Source organism: Arvicanthis niloticus, chromosome 13 (assembly GCF_011762505.2).
Source record: "Arvicanthis niloticus isolate mArvNil1 chromosome 13, mArvNil1.pat.X, whole genome shotgun sequence".
Taxonomy (NCBI): domain Eukaryota; kingdom Metazoa; phylum Chordata; class Mammalia; order Rodentia; family Muridae; genus Arvicanthis; species Arvicanthis niloticus.
Genome location: NC_047670.1, coordinates 72,549,115 through 72,575,004, shown reverse-complemented (window position 1 = coordinate 72,575,004; position 25,890 = coordinate 72,549,115). Strand labels below are relative to the sequence as shown.

At 45.2% G+C, this 25,890-nt stretch overlaps 1 protein-coding gene across 3 annotated transcripts; it reads left to right on the top strand.

Annotated features, from left to right (window-relative positions):
* Positions 1-10,788: 10,788 nt before the first annotated feature.
* Positions 10,789-21,651, top strand: Znf641 (zinc finger protein 641). 3 transcript variants are annotated; one of them, XM_034516924.2, is made up of 6 exons: positions 10,789-10,892; positions 13,287-13,495; positions 14,159-14,250; positions 15,518-15,647; positions 16,200-16,313; positions 17,784-21,651. In XM_034516924.2, exons 2-6 carry the CDS (start codon positions 13,312-13,314, stop codon positions 18,530-18,532), a joined length of 1,269 nt encoding a protein of 422 aa, XP_034372815.1. In that variant the 5' UTR covers positions 10,789-10,892; positions 13,287-13,311; the 3' UTR covers positions 18,533-21,651. The 3 variants fall into 3 exon arrangements, with proteins under 3 accessions (XP_034372815.1, XP_076768117.1, XP_034372816.2); XM_076912002.1 differs by lacking the exons at positions 10,789-10,892; positions 13,287-13,495 and adding an exon at positions 15,149-15,213 and having other exon boundaries at positions 14,164-14,250; XM_034516925.2 differs by lacking the exons at positions 10,789-10,892; positions 13,287-13,495; positions 14,159-14,250 and adding an exon at positions 14,360-15,213.
* Positions 21,652-25,890: the final 4,239 nt, after the last annotated feature.

Here is a 25,890-nt window from a genome sequence, read left to right as displayed (position 1 = left end):
CTGTTAAAAGTATAATGTAGAAACGCTGGTCTTGTTGGGGATTAACCTAGAGACTGGAGCTAGGCTCAGGTTTTGTTGGGGGGCAACTTGGAAACTAATGCCAGGTACTGGCCTGTTAGTTTACCTGAGTTCAAACTTAGGTCAGTTTCTCTAAAATGGAATCTAAGCTTAAAAGATTTGCCCTCTCAGAACAGGCTCCTTTTATGACAACACACTCTAGTGTGACAGATCCAGATACATGAAAGCAAGAACTCCCACTCCAAAAGAACTAACCCAGGTCCACGAGGAAGGTGTAATTCAGTCATAAGCACTCCAGTCTGTGACTCAAATGCTATCACCTAGGTCTTACTTCTCCACCCCGACATGCTGAAAAGCTGAGGTTCCAACACACAAACTTTGGGAGTATGTGGGGAGCAGAAGAAGTGAGGAGTGGGTGTGTCTTGTTTAACATGGACATGGGCTATGTCAAGAGACCCAATGCCTCATGCCCACAGGAAGGACAATGCCTTCCCTGGGTCAGGCTCAGGGGAATGTCCAGACCTTCTGCTGGTCTGAGTACAGCCTGAGACTGATCACTTCAGAGATCTCCTACCAAGATCAGCTAAACCAGCCTCCTTGTTCATCTGTATGCTATAAACCCATCTTCTGTTCAGCTGTTTGCTATCAACCCACCTCCTTGTTCAGCCCTATACTATAACTCCACATCCTTGTTCTCTCTATGCCATAAACACATCTCACTTCAGAGGTCTAAAATAAACCTGCTGAGTTTCCAGGCTGTGGTGCATCTCTATCAGAGTGCATAGCCCACCCGGCCCCAGCCTTTCTGTCATGTGTCTGTCTTCCTCGTCACCCCAGTGAGGTCAAGCCCAGAATCATGCAGGTCTTGGTCGGGCAAGCATACATACTAAAACCATAGCAAACAAGAGTTGATGTTTCTTCATCAGTGACAGGAGGCACCTTCCTAGAGAACAAGCATTGTTGCTCTGTCTCTCTGTGTAAAGTTCTGTTGAGATACTCACTCCATAGATCAGAGCAGGTAGAGGCTCTTTCTACTGGAAACGACGACAGCCACATTTGTCATGCCTTGGAAGGTATCCCATGAGAGCTCTTGGGACACTTTTTTCCCCTTCCTTTAGTCTGTATTTTGTCTTCGAGATCACCTACAAGTCTGCTGGAACTAGCCCCCTACTGTCTCCGTTTCTTCTCCTCTTTGGTCTGGCCTTTATTTTTCTGCTTACTAACACGATGCAACTGCCTCTGAATGACTCTTGGGGTGGGCTGGGGACCATTAATGGGGAAGAAGGGAACTAACCACAGATGAGGCATGAACGTAAAGTATATGATATATGTGTGTGAACAGAGAATGGTACCAATTGTTTTGTATGCTAGCTATAAATAATTTGAAAATAACTCATGCTTTTTTTTTTTTGTAATAGTCCTGGGTCAAAATTCAGTCAATAAACAGTATAGAACTCTAAGCATGACCAATTGGAAGTGTATGCTGAACACTGCACATAAGGTACCTAAGTGAATTATTAAAACCACGCAAATTATGTGATGTTATAGTCAATTTTTGGTTGGACAAACTGAGATAAGGAAAAGTTTAAAGCCTAGTCAGGAAAGACAGAAGGCAAGTTCTGAAGGAGATATTTTGCATGCCCTGCGGCTGGCTGAGTGGCTGTCTCCACTGGCTCTCCACAGTTATGTTTCTAGATGTTGTCTCAGCTGAGGACTGGAGCATTTGTGGAGGTGCTTGCTAGAAACTGGATTTTAAAAATGACACCCACAATTCACCACTTCTTTGTGACCGTGTGGTTTCACACAGAGCAAGATCTTCATACTGACAAGTTCTGTTGCTACACCCTAAGAGTCAGACCAGAGATAAACTGATAATGAAATATCAAAGAGTGACCAATTCCGAGCAGACGATAATGATAGGTGATGTGGTAAATTCTCTCTGGTTCTTTACCTTAGACCAGATGGCCATGGGCAACTCTATGATCCTGGAGTAAAGGTGCACACCAAAGACCACGTCTCTAACACGCTGCATTTCATTCTTAAGGTTACAGCCTCATTAAGGGAAGGATGTAAAGTGGGCCAGGACTGAAGTGTCAAGGTGAGTGTAACCTGAAGGACCCTGGGACCTGAGCAAAATAATACTGTCTAGAAGAGAATTTACTTTCTTGCACAGATGCCGAGCACAGCTATTGCTGTTCATACAAGGAACGAAACAAGCCAATGGCCCCAATGCTTCTCTCCAGGCAGTGATGTAAGTGGGTGTTACAAAGTAACAATGTGGAAGGAAAATGCTCGTCCAGGGCCGCCACTGGGCTTTCTGCTGAAGCTTCAAAAGGAAGATAATGCATGCTGCCGAATCCTCCTTCTAATACCTCCATATTATCAACTGATTACCCCTCTGCTGGGCTAGACACAGGATGGCCTCTGAGTAAGCATTCATTTATAAATCTAAAGACCAAAGAAGACCCCTCCCCAATACTGTTACTTCCTTTGTGGATAGGAACTTCTGCAGACAAACACCATCCTAATTATTTATTCACCGACCTACAACCAGCCTAGCACAGGGCAACCAAGCAGGAGAAAAACAAACAAACAAACAAATGTATTAAAGTCACACAGATTGGCCAGGAACATCCTTGGAATCAAAAGAAGAAAACCAGGAAACAGAAAGAAGATAAAGAAGATGCCCAACACAAGCACCCATTCAAATCAGAATGCACACAAGCTAGCATTTTAGTGTTTATCCAATCAGAAAGGACTCATGACATCATTTTAGTGTTTATCCAATCAGAATGCACCCATGACAACATTTTAGTTTTCATCTAATCAGAATTCACTCATAACAACATTTAGTGTTATCATGTTCCCACATAGAATCTTTTGGCTTGATGAGTCTGGGAGCCAAAACACCAAGACTGTAAAGCTCCCCAGTGCTGAAAACTGTATTTATGGGGTAATGCACAAAGATGGGGAAGCCAGGACTAATACACAAAGACCTATTAAGACATTTGGAAGTTTTCTTGAGAACCAATAACCCTAAAATGACTAATACCTCTCCCTGTGTCCAGGAAAACCTGCTACATTTTAAGGAAGTCTGTATTCTACATGTAGAATCCAACCAGATACAATTCATCCATTTTTTAAAACCCTGAGTTTCATCAATGGAGCAGGCTAGGACCAGGTTCTTAATGACATGTTGGGGGTCGACTTTTAGCAGAAAGTGGCTATCAGCTTTGCAGCCATCTTGAGTCATATACCCTGATAAGAGACTTGGATTACAATAGCCTACAACAGCTGAGCACACTCTGATAATCTTGGTTTAGATACCTTGGGTGTATGAGATTAAAGGTGTGTAACTTAAGAGTGTGATTTAGAAGTGTAGAGATCAGATTTAGAGACAAGACCTAAGGGCATGATTAAAGGTGTGACCAAAAGGCATGGCTTAGAAATGAGACATATAAAAGGCAGAGGCAGACGGTAGAGAATCAGACACAGCAGACAGAGGAGACAGAGAAGCAGGCACTTGGGAGAGAACTTGGAAGAAGTAACTTGGAACTTGGAGGCACTAGGAACTAGGAACTAGGAACTCAAGACTTGGGACTTGGACTAAGAAGAGAGACTGAAGAATAAACGGGACTGAAACGCACTCTGTCTGGTCTCCATTCTTCGAGTCTGTCCTCACTCTCTCTCTTGCTGAACCCCGACCCATGGACTGGAGCGGCAGCTTGGGCCGGAATACAGTGGTTGCCCAAACTCGGGGCAGCCCGGGCCTCAACATTTTGCTCGGGCCGAGACATTTTTGGCCGCCCGAACGTGGGGCTAGTGCGGGTCTCAACAATGACATAGTAAGAACCATGAAATACATCATGTCCATGTCAACACAGACAGTGACTGTCACCTGACATAAGAAGCATGAAATGCATCATGTTTATTACAATACATGGACAGTGACTGTCACCTGACATAGCACATTCACTCCTTGGACCACTCCACCAGCTTCCTACTTTATTTCTTGTCTACTCTGGATGGACACCCCTGTGTCTGTGAGTTTCCCATACCACACAGCACGTCCATCGGCATCTTCTGAACAGTCTGCAATGTCCTTTTCACCTCCCACCTCCAAAGCCTATCTTCAAACTCTTCCTCACAAAGATGTAAAAGGAGGCATCATCTGCTTGCTGCTCTACAAATACACAGTTTCCCCTTGCAATGTGGCATGGTGCTTGGCCTTCTATGTAATTACAGGGAAAGATAAAAAGATACTTTCCCAGAGACAGGTGCACCAGATTAGAAGTCAGACCAGGGTTCATTTTCTTTCATACTTCTTCTACTCCATGTAAAACTCATGTAAAGGTAATAACTACACCTGACAGGGGTTTGTTGATTGATTGTTAAAGAGATGGAACTGTCAATGCAAAACTATAATTGTGTCTTACATTTATTCCTTGTGGTGTTTGAAAAAATACCCTGCCTGGAATAAAATAGATATTTATTAGACATTAATGTCCCATTTGTCACTGGATTTAAACCTATTTTGCTTCCTTTTATTTTCTTTTGGAGTGAGGATATTATCTCATTAATGCCCCCATTTCCAGGGGGAAAGCGTTTTCCAGCTTCTCCCAGACAGGCTTCTCAGATAAAGCCAGGGAGTAGGTGGTCTGTTTTCTTTAATTTCTCATCATGCATCAGAAACACAGAGACAACAGTGTTTTCTTTTCTACCAGGCAGACACACTTCACAGCCACCCTGAGTTTACTTGTGGCCATGCAACCAGATGCATAAATTCTAGTTACAGTCCATTTCCCCTGCACACCGAGCCCACTGGGACACGCCCAGCCATCCTGAGTGACATGACTTCACCCTGAACCTCCGCTGTCAGGCAGCCTTTCCACCAACCTTCATCAGACCTGCTGATCTGGAACTCTTCCTGCACCCAATTCCCCTGCACATCAAGTCCTCTGGGGCATGCCCAGCTGCCCTTCATGGCCTTCTGTCCCTGGACCTCCATTGTTTAGCCACCTCTCTATCCTCCAATCCCCTTCCTTCCTATTCCCAGGAGCACATCCAACTGCTGGGAGACTTGCACTACCATCTAAGGTCCATTGTCCAGCCCAAGGATACCCACCAGAGGCCTGCCACACCAGAATCATTGTGGTTAGGCCCCCTCCCAATACCTGCTCCAACAGGAACATCCAGGGACAACCAAATGGCTAAAAGCCCACAAAAGAACACAATCAACAAAAGCCAGGGGAACACGACGCCTTCAGAGCATAGCTATTCTACTACAGCAGCCCTGGAAATCCTAATACGACAGAAACACAAGAAAATGACCTCAAATCCAACCTCATAAAGATGACAGAGACCTTTAAAAAGGAAATGAATAAATCCCTTAAAGAAATACAGAAAAATACAATCAAACAGGTAAAGGCCTTTAAGGAGGAAACAAATAAATCCCTCAAAGAAATGCAGAAAAATACATTTAAAGAGGTGAAGGAAATAAATAAAACTGTTCAAGACCTGAAAAGGGAAATAAAAGCAATAAAGAAATCACAAACTGAAGGAATCCTGGAGATGGAAAACCTAGAAAAGAGAACAGAAACAACAGACATAAACATTACCAACAGAGTACAAGAGAGCAAAGAGAGACTCTCAGATGTAGAAGATATGACAGAAGAAACTGATACATCAGAAAATGTTAAATCTAAAAAATTCCTGACACAGAACATCCAAGAAATCCAGTGTGCCATGAAAAGACTTAACCTAAGAATAATAGGAATAGAAGAAAGTAAAGAGTCCCAGCTTCAAGGACCAGGAAATATTTTCAACAGAATCATAAAAGAAAACCAATCTAAAGAAAAGAAATGCCTATAAACATACAAGAAGCTTACAGAACACAAAATGAGACTGGGCCAGAAAAGAAAATTCTTCCACCACATAGTAATCAAAACACTAAATCTACAGAACAAAGAAAGAATATTAAAAGCTACAAGGGAAAAAGGTCAGGTAACATACAAAAAGGTAAACCTGTCAGAATTATACCAGGCCTCCCAACAGAGATACTAAAAGATAGAAGGGCCTGAACAGATATCTTTCAACCTCTAAAAAACCCACAGATGTCAACCTAGACTATTATACCCAGCAAAACTCTTAATCACCATAGATGAAGAAAACAAGATATTTCAAGACAAAACCAATTTTAACAATATCTGTACACAAATCCAACCCTATGGAAAAATACTAGAAAGAAAACTACACGAGAACATAGGAAATAACTAATTCCAAACCAGCAAAAATAAGGGAAACACACACACACACACACACACACACACACACACACTCATACCACCAACATCAAAATAACAGGAACTAACTAACAATCACTGGTCATTAATATCTCTCAACATCATGAACTCAATTCCCTAATAAAAAAAGGACACAGGCTAACAGAATAGATTGGAAAACAAGATTATCATACAAGGAACACACCTCAGCAATAAAGACAGACATTACCTCAGAGTAAAAGGCCGGAAAAAAGTTTTCCAAGCAAATGGACCCAAGAAGTAAGCTGGAATAGCTACTCTAATATCTAATAAAATAGACTTTCAACCAAAATTAATCAAAAGAGATAGGTAAGAACACTTCATTCTCATCAAAGAGAAAAAAATCTACCAACATGATATCTCAATTCTGAACATCTGTGCCCTAAATACAAGGGCAGCCACGCTTGTAAAAGAAGCACTGTGAGAACTTAAATTGAATATTGAAACCCACAGATTAAGAGTGGGAGTCTCCATACCCCACTCTCACCAACTGACGGGTCATCCAGACAAAAACTAAACAGAGAAGTAATGAAAGTAACTAATGTTATGAATCAAATGGATGTATCAGATATCTACATTTCATCCAAATATGAAAGAATATATCTTCTTCTCAGCACCTCATGGAACCTTCTCCAAAACTGACCATATAGTTGGTCACAAAGCAAGCCTCAACAGATACAAGAAAATTGAAATAATCCTTGTATCTTATCAGAGCACCATGAATCAAAGTGGACTTCAACAACAGAAATACCAGAAAGCCTACACACATGAAAACTGAACAACTCTCTACTTAATGATTTTTTAGTTTAAAAGAAATAAAGAAGTTAAAGGCATTTTAGAATTCAATGAAAATGAAGGCACAACATACCCAAATTTATGGGACACAATAAAAGCAGTGCTGAGAGGAAAGTTCATAGCACTGAGTGTCTCCATAAAGAAATTAGGAAGTTCTCATACCAGCTATTTAAAAGCACACCTTAAATCTCTATGGAAAGAAAAAGAGCAAGCACATCAAAGAGGAGTAGGCAGCAGGAAATAATAAAAATCAGGGCTCAAATCAATCAGTTAGAAACAAAGAAAACAATTCAAAGAACCAAAGAAACCAAGAGGAGAAAATCCACAAGACAAACCCTTAGCCAAACTAATTAAAAAACAGAGAAACAGTATTAAAATGAACAAAATCAGAGATGAAAAGGGAGACATAAAAACAGACACTGAGGAAATTCAAAGAATCATTAGGTCTCACTTCAAAAGCCTATACTCCACAAAATTGGAAAATCTAGATGAAATGGATAATTTTCTAAACAGATACTACTTACCAAAGTTAAATCAAGATCAGGTAAACTATTTAAACAGCCTTACAGCCCCTAAAGAAATAGAAGCAGCCATTAAAAGTCTCCCAACCAACAAAACAAAACATCTCCAGGGCCAGATGGTTTTAGTGAAGAATTCTGTCAGACTTTCAAAGAAAAGCTAACACCAATACTCCTCAAATTATTCCACAAAACAGAAACAGAAGGAACACTGCCAAACTCATTCTATGAGGCTACAGTCACCCTGATACCTAAACCACATAAAGACTCAACAAAGAAAGAGCATTTCAGACCAGTTTCTCTTATGAACACTGATGTGAAAATACTCAATAAAATACTGGCAAACTGAATCCAGGCACACATCAAAAATATCATCCACCATGGTCAAATAGGCTTTATCCCAGGGATGCAAGGATAGTTCAACATACAAAAATCCATCAATGTAATCCACCTTATAAACAAACTGAAAGAAAAAAAATCACATGATCGTCTCATTAGATGCTGAAAAAGCCTTTGACAAACTCCAACATCCCCTCATGTTAAAAGTCTTGTAGAGATCAGGAGTACAAGGCACACATGTGAACACAATAAAGGCAATATACAGCAAGCCAATAGCCATCATCAAATTAAATGAAGAGGAACTTAAAACAATTCCACTGAAATCAGTGACAAGGCTGTCCACTGTCTCCCTATCTCTTTAGTATAGTCTTTGAAGTCCTAGCTAGAACAATAAGACCACTAAAGGAGATCAAGGGGATACAAATTGGGAATGAAGAAGTCGAAGTATCACTATTCACAGATGATATGACAGTTTACATAAGTGACCCCAAAACCCAGAGAACTCCTACAGTTGATAAATACCTGTAGAATTATTGAAGTCTATGGAAGTGACCCTACCTTAGATTCCTACCAGAGGGGGGGATATAGAAACTGAAGTGTCCACCTCCTGGAGCCAGGAAGGACTTCCAGAGAAGGAGGGGGACATCAATCCACCCATAAAACCTTCAACCCAAAATTTGTCCTGCCTACAAAGTGTGCAGGGAGAAAGATGGAACAGAGACTGAGGAAATCAACCAACAAATGACTGTCCCAACTTGAGGCCCAGCCCGTGTGAGAGAGCCAACCCCTGAACTATTAACAATACTCTGCTATGCTTGCAGTCAGGAGCCTAACATAACTGTTTCCTGAGAGGCTTCATCCAGCAGCAGATGGAGACAGGTGCAGAGACCCACAGCCAAACATCAGGTGGAGCTGGGGAGTCTTGTGGAACAGTGGAGGATAGAATTGAGCAACTTGGAGGGGTCAAGGATATCACAAGAAGACCCACAGAGTCAACTAACCTGTCATGGGGGCTCACAGAACCTGGGCCACCAACCAGAGAGCATGCAGGGGCTGGACCTAGATCCCCTACACATTTGTAACAAATATACAGCTTAGTCTTCATATGGGTCCCCATAACAAGTGGTGTGGGGGGTGTCTCAGGCTCTGTTCCCTGCCATTGGGTCCCCTTCCCCTTACTTGGACTCCTTGGCTGGGCTTCAGTGGGAGAAGCTGTGCCTAGTCCACCTGGGACTAGATGTCCCAGGGTGGGGTGTTACCCAAGAAGGCTCCCTTTCCTTGAGAAGAGGAGGGATCAATGGAGAGATTATAAGGGTGGGACTGGGAAGAGAGGAGACGTGGGGCAGGGGGGGTCATGATCAGGATTTAAAGTGAATTTAAAAGATTTAAATAAAGAAAGTCAAGAAAAATATTTACTTTGCATTTACTGTGTTCACAGTGTGAGCACAGAAACACACGTGCATGAGTTCTTGTGTATAAGAAACTCTAAAGATTACTCCGGCGAAAAAGTTTGGAGTGTATTTATACATAATAGCGGAATTAACAATAATTGTTTTCTAATAAAGATCACTTTTATTGTCTCACTAAAATAAATAAATAAATAAATAAATAAATAAATAAATAAATAAATAAATACAGTATTTCCAGACTTGATCCCTTGATCCCTAATTCCGCTGACAGGTCACCCATAGCTCTTTTCTCTCTTACCCATGAACAAGACTATTCTAAGGCCACTTGAGATGGTGGAGACACTGGTGAAGATGGTCCTATCATAAAAACAAAGAGCAGAGATCCTGCCCCGACTGGTTTCACACCATCCACCCACAACATGTCATGAACGGTATGAAAAACCCTTTACCAGAGTTAAGCCACTGATATATTGTTGGGTTACACTGATAACCACATCTCCTGTGCATAAGTGAGAACTTCCAGCCCTGGTTCTGTGGCTGAGGATAGACGTTTTGGTCCAACCATGCTCACGCATCTCATGAGCTGCTCCTAGAACGCCCTCTATACCTGTTCTCAACTGCAGGTCTCCTTTCTTACACTACCCTTCCCGCTCCTCTGCCTATTTCCGTGAGTCCCCGACTTCCCTGAATGACACAATCACTTCTCTTTGCGTCGATCCTAGCTCGGGGTAGATTTTTTTAAAAAATTTATGGCAGGCAGCCTTTGGCACATGCCTCCACTGATAGGCTATAAGATTTTGCAGAATGACTGTGATAAAAACAACATGAATGTATCATTTACAAGCTATGTTCCTTTTACCATTATCCGTTTCGTAGGTCTTTCTGGTCTCCTCCAGTCATGTCCGTCTTATTAATGCTTTATGGTAGCCCTGCCCAACAGAAATCTGGCGCAAGTCACATAAGTAATATGCGAAAATGATTTAACCCAATATAGCTTAAATATTACATTTTTAAAAAATCAAGTTTTCTATGTGGCGTGCACACTTGTAGCTCATGTCTCTTCAGATCTGAAGGCAACGCAGCAGCACTGCCCACTTCACGCAGCACCATCTTGGTGGAGCCAACGTGAAGGAAGGCGTCATTGGAAGCCCACTGTCCAGTTGGGTTTGGCTGTATGTCTGTCAGGAGGGCTAGCCAGAGGGGAGGGTTCCAGCCCTCCTGTCCCCACCCCTGACTCCCACCCCACCGCCAGGAGCCATGGGCCGCCGCTGTGGGCGGGGCCCTGGGAGCAGCAAAGCCTGTGGGCTGCAGTGACAGGAGCGTGGGTCCAGCGGTCCCCTCCGCCCGCGCCCGCCCCCGCCGCATCACGGAGCCCCGGAAGCGGCGGGATTTCCTGTGCCCGCCCCGCGCCGGTCCTGTCGCCTGTCGCTGGCTGCGCGGGCCGCGGGCTCGGCCGCACCTGGCAGGAGGCAGAGCCAAGGGGCCGAGCCGGGGTGAGTGGGGCCGGGGTGCGGGCGGGCGTGAAGGAGGGCGCCAGCCTGGCCGTGGGGACGGTGGCGTCGGTGTCGCATGCCCAGCATCGTCGCTGTCACTGGCATAGGCGTCCCCGCAGCACCCTTGTCACTTGCTTTAGCCCAGGGTAGCGGGAACCTGTTTTCTGGCCCCACTTAGCCAGCTCCAGAGTCTTCTGAAATCTGACTCTCCCCGGGGTGCTGTGACTCGGAAAGAAGAAACCTTACTCTGCTGCGGGCTCCAGGCCTGAGGTGCCACACCCGCTGCGGTGGGGCCACTGGAGCCACTCTTGTCCCTATGCCCTTGGGCTACTTTTTGACACCAGGGCCCTGCCTCTGTCCAATAGAACTCGCTGCAGAAAAAACTTCAGCAGGTGCCCTGCCTCCTAGACACATAAGCAGGCAACAGAAATGAAAGCCCAAGAACCCAGGCTCCGGGGGACTTGGGATCATCCTGAGCTAGGGGGAAGGACAGAAAAAAGACAGGTTAAGGCTGAAAGCCCAGGTGCTGGCCCTGCCACGAACACCCTAGAAAATGCATGCGGGTGACAGTGATCTACACCTTCCTTTGCTGGGGGGGGGGGGGGGGGGTGGCAGGGGCGGGGGTTCCCGCTAACATCTCCACGGGTTTTCTGTCGTCATCCAGGAAACCCAGTGCGCTCTGCAGAAAGGTTTCCCATAGAGGACTCTCTTCTGAGGGAGGTGACAGGGAAATGGGTTGAGACAGGTGTCCGGGTACTAAACTGGAGATGACCCTGTTGGAGGGCTTGCCTAGGCAGCCAGGGAGTAAGGAGGACTGGAGATGCAGAAGGATGATGGTGTCCTCCGCGTCTCAGAGTGAAAAGAAACACGGGCACTAACATTCAGAGATCTGAAATGGAAGTTCCCCCTTAATACTCACCTGCTTTCCCTTCCTCACCTCATGTCTTGGAAAGGGAAACCACCTAAGCCGGGAATCAGACCAGGATGCATCCCTGAGGCCCCAAAGCCATCTTTGAGCTTCAACGATGGAAGAGGAATTTGTTCTTTCTGTACATTGTTCTTAGAAATCTTTTGTCAAAGGCAAATAGACAAGAAAGTAACTGGCCCGGGGTCTGCTGTAGCCTTTCCGAGCCTCCTGGGTTCTTGCAGATGTTACTGGGTGATCCTGTGAGCCGAAATAGCCCCTGAAATTCTGACTTGTTCTAGGGAGATTATTGGCCACTCAGACTACGTGGGAAGGGAATAAAACTGACAGAAATGGATTGGCACGCAGAAAGTTGCTCTACAGTCGTTATCAAATGGGACCTGTCTCGTTCTAGGATTGTTGTGGATTCTAAACAGACCAACAAACACTAACCTAAATCTCTTTCTTGTGATGAAAACTATTTATTCTGTTTGATACATAGACATGTTTACAGGTGGCCTGACTGGCCAACCTCCTGTTGCTTGTCAAGTCCAAACTGTGTCTGTGGGTTTAGCTTTTCCAGTGGCTGTGTCTCCTGTCCCTTTCTTGACTCGAATCTCTTCCCGAGAGCAAACACTGGCTTCTCCATACCGTCCTTGAAGTTGGATATATTCTTTATAAGGTCCTTTGACTGGTGCCTGTCACACACTTCAGCCCACAGGGATGCTGATTCTCTCAACGCTGCGTTAGTAACGCCGCCTCCCCGCTTCCCACCACTTCTCCACGCTTCCTATCATCTCCAATTAAACTTCAGCTCCTCACCGACCTGCAGTTCCAGCCCCGTCAGGGCTGCGATGGGTACTTACAGCTTGCCTGTATAGCTGTCCAGGTTACTGGTCGTTCTGCTGCGTTTACATCAGTTCTCATTTCCTACGTAAAATTGACAGATCATGGGTCCCTTCGCTGGGACTTCTCTTAAAGGAGGGCTATGTGGTTCAGCTTGAAAGAGAGAGCAGGTATTCACAACAGGTCACATCCCCTGGGTGGGACTTCTACATCAGTTGATGAGAATGTAATCTGAGGCATAGAATCTCTAGGTATGAGGTCTCCATCTTTGTTGGGTGGATTCCTTCCTGCATTTTCAACGAATTCGCTGCACCTTGAGTGATTGAAATACAAATGGATACCCTCTGGATTTTCGGGATTGGCCTAATTTTATTTTAAAGTGATCTTCTTGCAGTCCGGGGGGGGGGGGGGGCGCTCTGTTTATATCGTGAGGCCTTCAAAATAACAGGGACTTGACTGTGTGGCGCCTGCCAGTTCTGAGCTCCATCAGGAGAGCTTGGCTCACCCCGTGCTTTGCAAGCCAGTCTTCCACTGGGCTCCTCTGACTGTTTCCTGTCCTTAGCCTTGGGAACTGTTCTCTGAAGCTTCCTCGGGTATATCATCCCCTTCCACAGATGAGTGTATCAGTTATTGACTTGTTCCAGGTCACAGTGTGTGCTTGCTGCAGACATGCTTTCAGAACAGACCGTAGCCCTGGGCGCGGGATGGGAGCCAATGAATGTACAGCTGGATGCAGCAGAACCCCAGTCAGAAAGAGGAACCCGGGAAGAAGGCCCATGGAGAACAGCCCCAAGGCCACTGGAGCACCTTCACTGTGGTCTTGAAGATGAATCACTGTCCCTTCAAGAGAAGGGTAAGAGCACACAAGGGGTTTTGGAAACACTAGAAGTCTAATAGTCTCTGCTCACAAAGTGGCATTAAAAATTCCTAACCTGGCTAGGTGCGATTGCTCACACTTGTAATCCCATTCCTCAGAGGCTAAGGTAGGAGGATTGCCCTAAGTTTCAGGCCAGCCTGGGCTACATAGCACGGCCCTGTCTCAAACAACAATAGTGATCTCTAATTGCCACTGACTGAAGAATATACCGAATACCAGGTTCAGTCTGGTTTTCCTGGGTCCTGCTGTTCAGCAAACAATGAGGTCCTGTATCTTCCAAACTATGTAAGCAACAGGCTTCTTCTGTCTCTCACATGGTCATTCCTCCAACAGGCAAAAGCGTATTAATGGTATTGAATGTGGGAGACATAGGAAGTGCTGGGAGACTCATTGCATTTGGAGACTGCAGTCAGTAATACGTATTTCACATGACAAGCATTAAGCAGTACCTATTCAAACTACAGTTAGTCTAACTCAGTGTCCCTAGAAGCTTGTGGAACTGTTTGAGTGGAGGCCTCTACATCTCTGTATGTGTTTGAGTTTTACCAGCGATCACAGATTGAGAGGATAAATAGGTACTGGTGCATCCTGGGAAAAATGGGCAGTTCATCTCTGATGGTTCCTCTCTGCTCTCACCAGCTCCTTCTGCTCCTTGGGTTCCTGCCGTTCCCCAGGAGGGGAACACTGGAGACTGGGAAATGGCAGCTGCACTTCTTGCAGCTGGATCCCAGGTGAGCCGTGCTCCCCCTGTTCTCTCCTAAGGTTGGTGCCTTGGCCTTTCTACAGCTCTGGCATCATCCCACTGGCTTGTTAGTTCCCATGAACACTAACTAAGGTGTGCTTAGAACGGAATAGATTCTGTTTAAGGGATGTATAACAGTGTTTTGTTGGGTAAGTGTGTTATCTGTGGAATTGGGGGTGGGGAGTTCGGAATAACTAGTTAATCAAATCAGGCATGGTGGTGCCTACTTGTAATTGCAGTCACCAGGGAGGCTGAGGTAGGAGTGTAGCTTGAGCCCAAAAATTTTGGGCCAATCTGTGTAGCATAGTAAGACTTTATCTCAGAAAGAAAGAAAGAAAGAAAGAAAGAAAGAAAGAAAGAAAGAAAGAAAGAAAGAAAGAGGGAGGGTGAAGGGAGGGAGAGAGAGACGAGACAAAGGGAGAGAGAAAAAAAGAAAAGAAAAAATCCTGGAAAAGGTAAGAAAAGAGGGGCCAAGGAATGCTTGGAAGAGCATCAAGTATATGGGGGTGGTGTACATTGTGGAGCTTTTAAGAAAGAGAAGAAAGAACTATGCAACAATCTGGAAAGAGAACACAAGTGGAGAGAGGAACCGTGGAAAGATAGCAGTGTCGGCAGTGGTAACATTTCAGAATGCTTACCATGTGTAAGCCTTCATATACACTTTATACACACGAAGTACCATGAGAACGACTCAGTCACTCCATTTCACTGCAAGAACACTGACACAGAGAAAGATGGAGGAATTTGGGTAATGCCACTCATGGGGTAATAGCTAAGAGCCGTTTGCCTCCAAACTATGGCCAAACTTTGGCCATAGCACCCGAAGAGACGTTCTCGGAGTACCAGGGAGGCAGCCATGTTTTGTTTATATCATGTTGTGTTGACAGAGAAGGGAAGGTCAAGTGGAGGAAGGAGGCTGTGGTACAGTCCACAAGAAAGACTGAGGCAGGAGGTAAGAAGAGACACTGTAGACACCTGTAGTTAAGTAACGGGTCTGATGAGTCCTGAAGCCTCTGACGTCTCATGGTCTCGCTCGGTCGGGAGCCTCCTCTAGTCTCTTTACCCAAGTTCACTCCTCGATCTCGCTTCTTTTTCTTTTTAACAAGGCTATGGGCCTTGCCTAGTGAGTGACCTGGTAATGGGTTTTCTTCAGGGCCCTCTCTTGCCCTCTTTCCTCCACCATCTCAGCCCTTCATAGTGAGGTTGTATTTCCTGTCAGAGCAGCTGCTAACAGACAACCGCCTGTCTTGTTTCAGGGCCTAGTAACTATCAAGGATGTGTCCTTGTGCTTCTCCCAGGAGGAGTGGCGCAGCCTGGACCCCTCTCAGACAGACTTTTACGGAGAATATGTCATGCAGGAGAACTGCGGAATCGTCGTCTCTCTGAGTAAGCAGGATCTTACGTACCCTGGAAGGATGGGGCTGCCTGCTTCTGGGTATTGGAAATTGCCTGCCTAGGAGGCTTTCCTTGGCAGGGACTCTGTCTAGGCGACAAAGAAAGAAGTTGGTGCTAAGCCCAGAAGAGTTGATGTGAGGGACCTCTTTGTAAACAATGCTAACTTGAGTGGAAACTTGAGGCTTATGTGGTTGGGAATGTGAGGCACCTTACAAGGCAGAGAAAGGGCCACCTGGAGCTAGAGCCTGGAAACTGGAGCATCACCCTGGGGAAGGTGAGGGTGGTACGGGTCAGACTTAACAGTGTTAAGGTAAAGTCGTAAGCAGAAGCCGGAGGGTTTGAAGGAAGAGAACTGGCTCGCTGGGAGAGAGCGGGTGGTTTTCCAGGAAAAGGAAGAGGGACTTAAGAGATATGACCAGAGGCTTGTGTCTGGCTCTTGTGTTCTGTCATCCCAATGAGGAATCTAGGATGCAATTTTGTCCATAGATACAGAATTATTGAACTAACCTGGTATATGTGTCTGTTTCCTTCTCTCCTGGACAGGGTTTCCCATCCCCAAACTGGACATGCTTTCTCAGCTAGAGGAAGGAGAAGAACAGAGGGCCCCGGGCCCCCAGGACACAGATGGGAGGGACATCCTGAAGGTCACCTATACAGGTGAGGACCTAGAAATACTCTCGAGGGTGTCATCTTTACATGTCTCTAGCCAAAAGGTTTTGTTTTCCAAAAGCAAGCTGGGTGTGGAAGTCAGGCTGTGTGGGTTTGGCCTGTAGCCCATACCCGTGAGACTTTGTAGCTAAGTTATTACGGTTAAATGTGTTAACACCTGGGAACAGCAGACGAGTGTCAAAGCACACAATAGGCACTCGAGAGCTGACACTGGCAGTCAGCATCCGAGACATCGTAGAGATGTCTTCTAAATCTATTCGATGATGCTGCCAGCTGCCAGCGATGGCTACAGCTCACGCCTCACTCTCACTCCATGTGGAAGAGTGACGATGGTGCCTAGTAGTGATGAAGAGTAGTAAATAGTGCAAGCAGATAATGTTGGTAAGCAGATAGTAGGGAGAGCGTTTAGCATTTACTGAGTGCTAACCAAAAGCAGATATGATTATCTTAAGAAGTTCAGCCCTACTACACACACAGAGACAGACACACACACACACATATATATATATTCACACACATACACACACATATATCTATCTACACACATACACACACATACATACACACATATATATATTCACACACATACACATATACACACACATATATCTATATACACACATACACACAGAGACAGAAATACATACACACACATACACACACACATATATATACTCACACACATACACACACACAGAGACAGACACATATATACACACACACATATACCTCCCACATATATATACTCACACACACATACACACACATATACATACATACACACACATACACACATATATATACCCCACACATATATATACACATGTACATATACACACACATATATATTCACACACACATATTCACACACACATACACACACATATATCTATATACACACATACACACACAGAAACAGACACACATACACACACATACACACACACACACACACATATATATATATATATATATACTCACACACATATACACATAGACAGACACATAGACATACACAGATACATACACACAATATACACACACACATATATACCTACACACATACACATATATATTCACATACATACACATATATATATATTCACACACACATATACACACATATATACACACATACATACACACACATACATACCCACACACACATACACACACATAGACACATACACACACATAGACAGACATATACTCACACACACACACACACACAGAAGGAAACTGTTCTTGTTTTACAGAAGAAATGAAGACTTTAAAAAGTACGGTGTCTCAGATGAAAACTAGGCTTTTGAAGATCTCCGCAGCTTCTGTGCTATCCTAGGCTTTCCCCCAGCCCCTCTGGGCTAACGTTTGGCATGAGACAATGTTCCCTGACACTTGGGTGCTGGGATCCTATCTCGGGACTCTCCTTGTAAGAGCTGCATTCTTCCCTCCCCATAGGAGACGGAGATGAACCTGAAGGCGATACTCCTGAGCTAGTGGCGGAACCTCCCAGAACATTATCCAGTGTGTCTGAAGACACTGTTCTCTGGAACCCAGGGCAGGGTCCAAGCTGGGAGTCCATGCCCAGGAGCTCCACAGGAACGCTCCTAAGCCCACGTTTTCTTCAGGAAGACAGCGTCTCTCACCTTCTACGTGGCACCAACACGGATTCTCTCTTAAAACCACATAGGTGCCCTCAGTGTGGGAAACAGTTTGTGTGGGGCTCCCACCTTGCCCGCCATCAGCAGACTCACACTGGAGAGAGGCCCTACAGCTGCCTCAAGTGTGAGAAAAGCTTCGGGCGAAGGCATCACCTGATCAGGCACCAGAAGACCCATCTGCACGACAAGCCAAGCAGGTGCCCCGAGTGTGGCAAGAGTTTCCGATGCAGCTCCCACCTGGCCAGCCACCAGAGAGTACATTCGGACAGCAAGTCCTGCAGCAAGGGCCAAGAGAGTGGAGAGAGTCCTGGGGCTCAGCGTGCCCTGCCAGTGCCAAAGTGCCACGTGTGCACTGAGTGTGGGAAGAGCTTTGGCCGAAGGCACCACCTGGTGAGACACTGGCTGACCCACACTGGGGAGAAGCCCTTCCACTGCCCTCGCTGTGAGAAGAGCTTTGGCCGCAAGCACCACCTGGACAGGCACCTGCTGACCCACCAGGGACAGAGTCCTGGGAGCAGCTGGGACAGAGGGACAGCTGCCTTTTGAAATCTGTCTCTTCTGTAGCTGTGGTCATATCTGTCAGCCGGTGCTACCAGCAGCCACTGCCAGAGCTGCCCCTCTCCTGTGCCCCGAGGGCTGGAGCATTTCTCACCACTTCTGTGAGACAACATGCAAAAACAGAGTTCTCTGGGCAAAATTGTGGGAAATGGTGCAAAGTACGTGTGTGGATATTCATCCTGAATACTGTCAAGGGTACAGCGGAGCCAGCAGTGAGGGGTGAGGTCCATCCTCATTGGTTGGAGTCTATGTGGTACCAATTCCTAAATATTTACAGAGAAAGAAAGTGAAAGGGGCCATGTTCGTATATCAAGGGCTCTGAGAACCTCCACAGATTTCTGTTCATGTAACGTTCCCTAAATTTGTTTGGTTCCGGGATCTATATCCCACGGAATGGTTGGCTCCATGAAGTATACTTCTGTGAGCATTGAGCTAGGAGGAAAGGAAGGAACAGGAAAGAGATGGTGACCGGGCATTCGGAGCCTGAGAGCAAAGGGCCAGACACTCTCGCCTCCCTTCCCCTATGATTACACACCTCTCGTTCCTCCCTCTGAAAAGTCTAGAGTGAGCTTTCACTCCCAATTCATAGTCCCCTCATCCTGTACACACACACACACACACACACACACACACACACGCTCACACATGCTCGACATGCATACACCACACACACATGTATACACACGCACCATGCATGTGCACACATGCACATACACCACATGCATACACATGCATACATGCTATACACACACAAACACACACACACACATACACACACACAGCTGAGAGATCAGGTTACAGAACTAAAGAATGAACTTTATACCCCCAAGTAACCGAGGCCCACACGGAAGGAAAATCTATGCCCTTGAACAGAGCTTTCTCTTGTCTGTGTTTTTGTGTCTGTGTGTGTATGTGTGCAGGGTCTTTGAAGACAGCATGCTCAGTGCAAACCGTGCAAGTTAGGTTTTCTAGGAATTGTGTTCTAGGGATAAGGGTAGTGGGGGACAGTATGAGTTTTGGTTTTGTTTAAACGTATTCTGAGTGGTAGAGGGAGTCGAGGTGGAATGGTGTAACAATGGCTTGAGTTGTGTACAAAGTTTTCCTCGGCATTCCTGGGACGTAGACAGTTGTGGACTTTTATATCTAGGTCTGAATCTCCGGGAGGAGATTCTCTTTCCCTGAAGAGACAGAAAGGGACAGTGACTTTTGGTTGTTGTTGACCTCAAGCGATGTGACAGTGGTTCGTGCTGCGTGGGGTTCTGTCTTGTTTTGTTTTAAGTGCTAAAAAATTAGAGCAGAGGTCACAGCACTGGGAGTTACTCTCATCATCCTAGTTTGGCCTTCATCAAAGGGAAGACTCATTGCCAAGCATCTCATTCTCCCAGGAAAAAGAACTCGAGGAGAAAAGGCTGTCAATTACCTTGGTGGCTTGAGGATGGTGAGCTTCCGGGCCGTGTTCCTCCTGGTTCCGGGAAGGGCTTCACACGGAAGGCTCTTGCCTCTAAGGTTAGCGCCTGCACCGGGGTTCAGACAAATGTTTTCACGCCTGCCGGTTCATGAGTTTTCATTGTTTTTCTTTTTTGTAATTGTGTTGATACACATCTTACAACTTAACCTCTATCTAAGAGAAGTTTGGAGTTAGGGAGGAAAAGAAGCAAAGCATGTGAAAGTGGGTGTTTTCAAGGCTCAGAGGGTGCTGCTTTTTTCCCTTGAGATATTTATTTTTTGAACACTGTTGGAATTAGCCAGAGAAGCGGGAGGAAGTGATTTTCAGCAATCTAGTTAATGAGTCCTCTGCTTGGGGAAAGCTGGGTGGATCAGAGTGAACTCCTGGGCCCTTGGCTCAAGAGGAATTCAAACAGTCATTTTGCTGAGTGGGCATTTTGGTTATTTGAACAGCCCCTCCTCCAACCTCTCTCTGCTGCTGCTGAGACTACCCCCACCCTTTCCTGAGTTAGGATACATTCTCTTGCTTACGTACTGATGAATTAAGCAAAAAAAAAAAAAAAAATGGACAGCCTTTTGCAAGCAGGCCTTAGCCTCCCAGGATTAGAACCGTTCTAGAATCAGCATTATGAGAATGAGAAAAGTCTCCCACTTTAATACACATATTTAAGACAAGTCAGCTCTGTGCAAAGCCCTCTGTAGTGGAACAGGTTTCAACTTAGAGATCCCTTGGGAATCTGATGGAAACCAGAGTTTACTCTGCAGAAAAGTAGACATTTACAACTCATTCATTTGCATATGCATTAAGTGGACTCAGAGCCTTCCCATGGCATCTCCAAATGAGGGGAATAGACGTTAGTGGTGTCTCACGCCTTTAACCCCTCATCGAGGAGGCAGAGGGAGACGATTTCTTTTTCTCTCTCTCTCTTTCTTTCTTTCTTTCTTTCTCTTTTCTTTTCTTTTCTTTCTTTTTTTTTTTTTGTTTTTGTTTTTGTTTTTTGTTTTTCAAGACAGGGTTTCTCTGTATAGCCTTGGCTGTCCTGGAGCTCACTCTGTAGACCAGGCTGGCCTCGAACTCAGAAATCTGCCTGCCTCTGCCTCCCAAGTGCGGGAGAAAATTTCTGAATGAGCCAAGGCCGGGTAATGAGATCCTGTCTGAAGAAAAGCAGAAGGAATTTATCCTGCCTAACTCTGGCTGTCTTGTAGATGATACCTATGTCAAGAATTATAAGGCAAGATTCATTAAGTATTTTGAGTACTTAAATACTGGAAGGCACCAAGAAATGAGGACAGAGCCAGGCCTGCAGTGACTAGGGTGCTGCTTACACTGACTGGGCTCTGTTCTTCACAAGCTCTACATGCTCACGGCTCAGCTCACAAAGCTGGTTTTAAACACTTGTGGCAGTTACGTTCCTACCTTATCAGACCATACCTCTTAGTAACAGTGTAACCTCCAGCCTTTTATCTGCTTTAGTAATTGCAGGGATAGGAAGTGGAGCCCCCCCAAAGGGTAGGTGCGGTTACAGCACCCAACCGAAAGGCAGCACAGAGTTTAAGGGCTTTTTGCAAAAGGAACAGTCCTTTGGCTCATCTCTGATGTACCATTATCTTGTCTACCTCGGGCCAATACCAACACCTTTGGACAAATAATAAAACGAGCAACAGCCATTAAATGTGTGAATGGGTCTGATTCTTCACATAGGAAGTCAGCCTTAAATGTACGCCTCCTCAACTCTTGGGTCTCATGACCACAGTCTCCAACACCCTTACATTTTAAAGATTTTATGTGTATGAGTGTTTTGCCTGAGTGTATGCATGGGTGCCATGTATGTGTGTCTGACGCCCTCAAAGGTCAGAAGTGGGCAATGACTTTCTGTAAACTGTTTTTACCCACCATGTGGGTGCTAGGAATGGAATCCAGGTCCTCTGCAAGAGTAACAAGTGCTCTTAAAGGCGGAGCCATCTTTTCAGACCTAACGCGTCAGCCCCTTTAATTAAACATGTCAATGTTTTCTCTGGGTAAGCTATAAAACAGGGAAGTCCCTCTGGAGGAGCCTCTGGGTTTCCCATTTGTGGCCTGTCTTCACGATTCTGGGTTTCTGCCCCTTTGCATTCTTCTGGAGAACCCTTACACAACACACTATCCCAAAGGGTGTTGTTTTCTCAAGGCACTTGGCATTTTAAACCACAGTAGAAGCTTTTCTCTCCTGCTTGAGAGATGCTATGCTTTCAGGGGAGGTACAAGGGCTGTAGTTTGGGACAGAGCCTCTCCCTCCTCAACACACCTACAAGGAAACCACTGTTCCTTGTTTCCAAGGGCAGTATGAGGCCCACCCCAGACCCAGAGGTTCCTTAAAATAAATATCTTGCATATATCTTATATCCTTATATAAATATCTCTTCAGGAAATCACACTGAATGGGTGGGTAGGACTGAGCTATCGAAATTCCCTCTTATTTTGTGTGCTATATCACACCATGGGTCTCAAAATGTGATCTTTGGAGCCAACAACCAGTTTTGCTTTTGTTTTGTCTTGTTTTGTTTTTTCAACATGCCCTCCAGAGTTGAGAACCCACTGGCTGGAGATTCAGATGTCATCTGAGCAGTGACACTTCACCCTCTGAATGGACCAGCACAGTCAGGGAGCGCGTCCTGGGTTCTATCCCCTAGTTCCCTCAATCCCAAAGAACTAGTCAGTCACCAATTTCAGCTGAGTTCTGATCATTGACTGGGACTGGGGATTTTAATATCTTGTATTTTATACTGGGAAAAAAAAGGGGGGAGAAGGGGGAGCAAAACAAAAGGCAAAGATGCTTTAACTCCGCACCTCAGGCTCCACCCACCAGTCTTGCGTCCACACCTCAGGCTCCGCCCCTCGGCTCCCTCCTCTAACTCATCTCATTTCCACACAGGCAGCACAGACTTGCTTCCCTCTCACTTCTGATGTTCGGTTGAGTTTGTTTTGCCTGAGCAACCTCACCCCTTCCCAGGGGTATTTATTCTGCCCCACCTCTGCCCCTGCAAACCTAGTTTCTCTAAGTTTCTGGCTAATTCCTCTCCACTACGATCCCAGACCCCATCGGTACCCCCTGCCTGCTGCCTAGTCTTCTCCCTGCTCCTTCCTTTTCTCTTTCCTTTGTCTCTCCATCTCCCTCCCTCTTGTCTCTACTGTATTCAAAATCTCACCCACTGTGCACCGACCCAAGTGCACTTCCCCCGCCCCACTGCTTGCTCTTTCCCTCCTTTCTGGGATGCTTTTCTTCCCTTTCAAAGGCATTTCCCATCTTTTGGAGGGTGGAGAAAAAGGGGAATTTACACTGTGTTTCCTGAGTCCCAAACAGTCTCAATTTGAAGGATGGGGCACACATAAAGGTGTGCGCTTGTGTACACAAACAGAGAGATGGATGAGACTTGATATGGGGCAACATGCTAAAGAAGAGAGCTAGATTGGAGGCTGGGAAATTCATTCATTTCTCCAGATTTTTTTTTTTTTTAAACTATGGCAGAGTATTGTGTTGAGGGGTGAAGTGAGGGACTGAAGGGGAGGTTGTGTCTCAGTCTGGACAGCCCCCAGTTGCCTCTCCAAGACAAGCATCAGAAACAATCCCCTCCCCTGCCCACTCCCCCACCATGCTCGATCCTGCTCAGCTTCAGGTGCTGCTGGCTCAGTGACCAGCTCCATAGGGTGCTGCAGCAGCAGGACAAGAGTGGGTGGGACCTTGGAGTTCCTCAGTCTGGGACCACTCTGCAAGTGCCCACTGTGCCTTTGCGGGACAGAGTGTGGAGCCCGAGGTGACGCTGACCTGATCCGATTGACCTCTAGCCAAGTTCACAGAAACTGGATGTTTTCAGGAAGCACAGATAGGGTTGGGGCATGGAGAAAGCTGGCTCTGGGGTTGCTTTGAGTGGGGAGGGCAGGGACAGAGGCTGATGGTCGACCCACTTTATGTTGTGTTGAGACCAAGCCCCAGGCCTGCAGACAGAACTGCCTGGCCACATGAGTGTAGCAGGGGCTTTGAGACTCCATGCTACAGAGAGAAGCCTCTAGACCCCTGCTTAAGGGATGTGCCTCAGATTCCCATGCACTGGTAAGAGCAAAATCACAAGTCATGTTGTCAACTTGACTACATCTGGAACTAACTCTAAAATGCAAGCGGCTGGGTATATCTCTAACATATTTTTTTTTCTTAATTGGACGCACTTTTTATCAAGATCGATTGAGGCAGGAAGAATCACCTTTAATCTGGACCACATGCCTTCTGCTGGCAGCCTATGTAGAGGACATGGAAGAAGGAAGCTCACTCTCTTTGCTTGCTTGCTTTTACTCTGGCAAGCCATTCCTTCACACGTGCTAGAGCCTACTTCTTCAGGATTCTGGCTGAGACACCCAGCCTCATGGACTGAAAAATTATTGGATTCTTGGACTTCCCATTGGTAGATAGCCATTGGACTACCTGAACCATAGCCTGTAAGCCACTCTAGTAAATACCGTGTGTGTGTGTGTGCGTGTGTGTGTGTGTGTGTGTGTGTGTGTGTGTGTACATACATATATGCATACGTTCTGTCAGTTCTAGATATAAAGGAAAATTCATCAGAATAACATTTGGCTTCTCAATAGAAACAACAACAATAACAAAAAAAAAACTAGAAGAGAGCAATGTATTTACTCTAAGTTCAAAAAAAAAAAAAAAAAAAACAAAACCAAAAAACAACAACAACAAAAAAAAGCAAAGCAAAGCAAAACAAAAACCACAAGTGCCAACCCTCACTCCCTTACCCAGTTAAGCTATCTGCCATAGTTGAAGCAGAAATGCAAGCGAAAATCACATATTGACCCTTATATAGGGATAGTGGCTGACTTTCATACTCCACTCTCTCCAATAGACGGGCCACCCAGACAAAAGCTAAACAGAAATGTTAGAGCTAAATGACATCATGAACCAAACAGACCCAACAGACGTCTACAGAACATTTCACACAAGCAAACACGAAAGGATGGGTTTTCTTCTTGGAAGCTCATAGAACTTTCTGCAAAAATGACCACATATTAGGGCCCAGAGCAAGTCTCAACATATGTAAGAGAATTGAAATAATATCCTGCATCCTATCAGACCACCATGAATTAAAGCAGGATTTCAACAACAACAAAAACAATAACAACAACAGAAACAGATGGAACTATACACACTCATGGAAGCCCTAAAGACAAAGAATGAGTCAAAACAGAGATCAAGATGAACATTAAAAACATATGCACCAAAACCAAGGAAAATGAAATGAATGAATGAAAACAAAAGCAGAACGTATCCAAATGCGTGGAACATGGTGACAGCAGTTCTAAGAGGCAAGTTCATAGCACCAAGTGCCTACATCAAAAACTGGAGAGACCTCAAATTAGTGACTTGTCAACACATCTTAAAGCTCTAGAAGCACAAGAATAAATAATGGCCAAGAAGAGGAGACAGCAAGAAATAATCACTCATGGTTGAAATAAGTGAATAGAAACAAACAAACAATATAAGGAATCAATGAAACAGAGGAGAAAATCAACAAGGTTGATACACTCTTAGCCACATTACCTAGGAGATGGAAAGTGAGTTAAAAGGACAATTCTCAGGGACACACACACACACACACACACACACACACAGAGAGAGAGGGGGAAGGATATTACTATCCCTGATTCCAAGTTATATTACAGAGATATAGTAATAAAAACAGCATGGTCTTGGCACATGTCTTAGTGTTTCCACTACTGTGAAGAGACTCCATGACCAGGGCAACTCTTCTAAGGACAACATTTAATTGGGGCTGGCTTACAGATTCAGAGGTTCATTCCATTATCATCAAGGCTGGAGCATGGCAGCATCCAGGTAGGTAAGGTGCTAGAGGAGCTGGGA

Coding starts and splice junctions, on each gene's coding strand:
- Znf641 (XM_034516924.2), top strand. CDS start 13,312: ATGCTTTCAGAACAGACCGTAGCCCTGGGCGCGGGATGGGAGCCAATG. Junction 13,496..14,158: donor ACTGTCCCTTCAAGAGAAGG/GTAAGAGCACAC, acceptor TGCTCTCACCAG/CTCCTTCTGCTCCTTGGGTT. Junction 14,251..15,517: donor TTCTTGCAGCTGGATCCCAG/GTGAGCCGTGCT, acceptor GTCTTGTTTCAG/GGCCTAGTAACTATCAAGGA.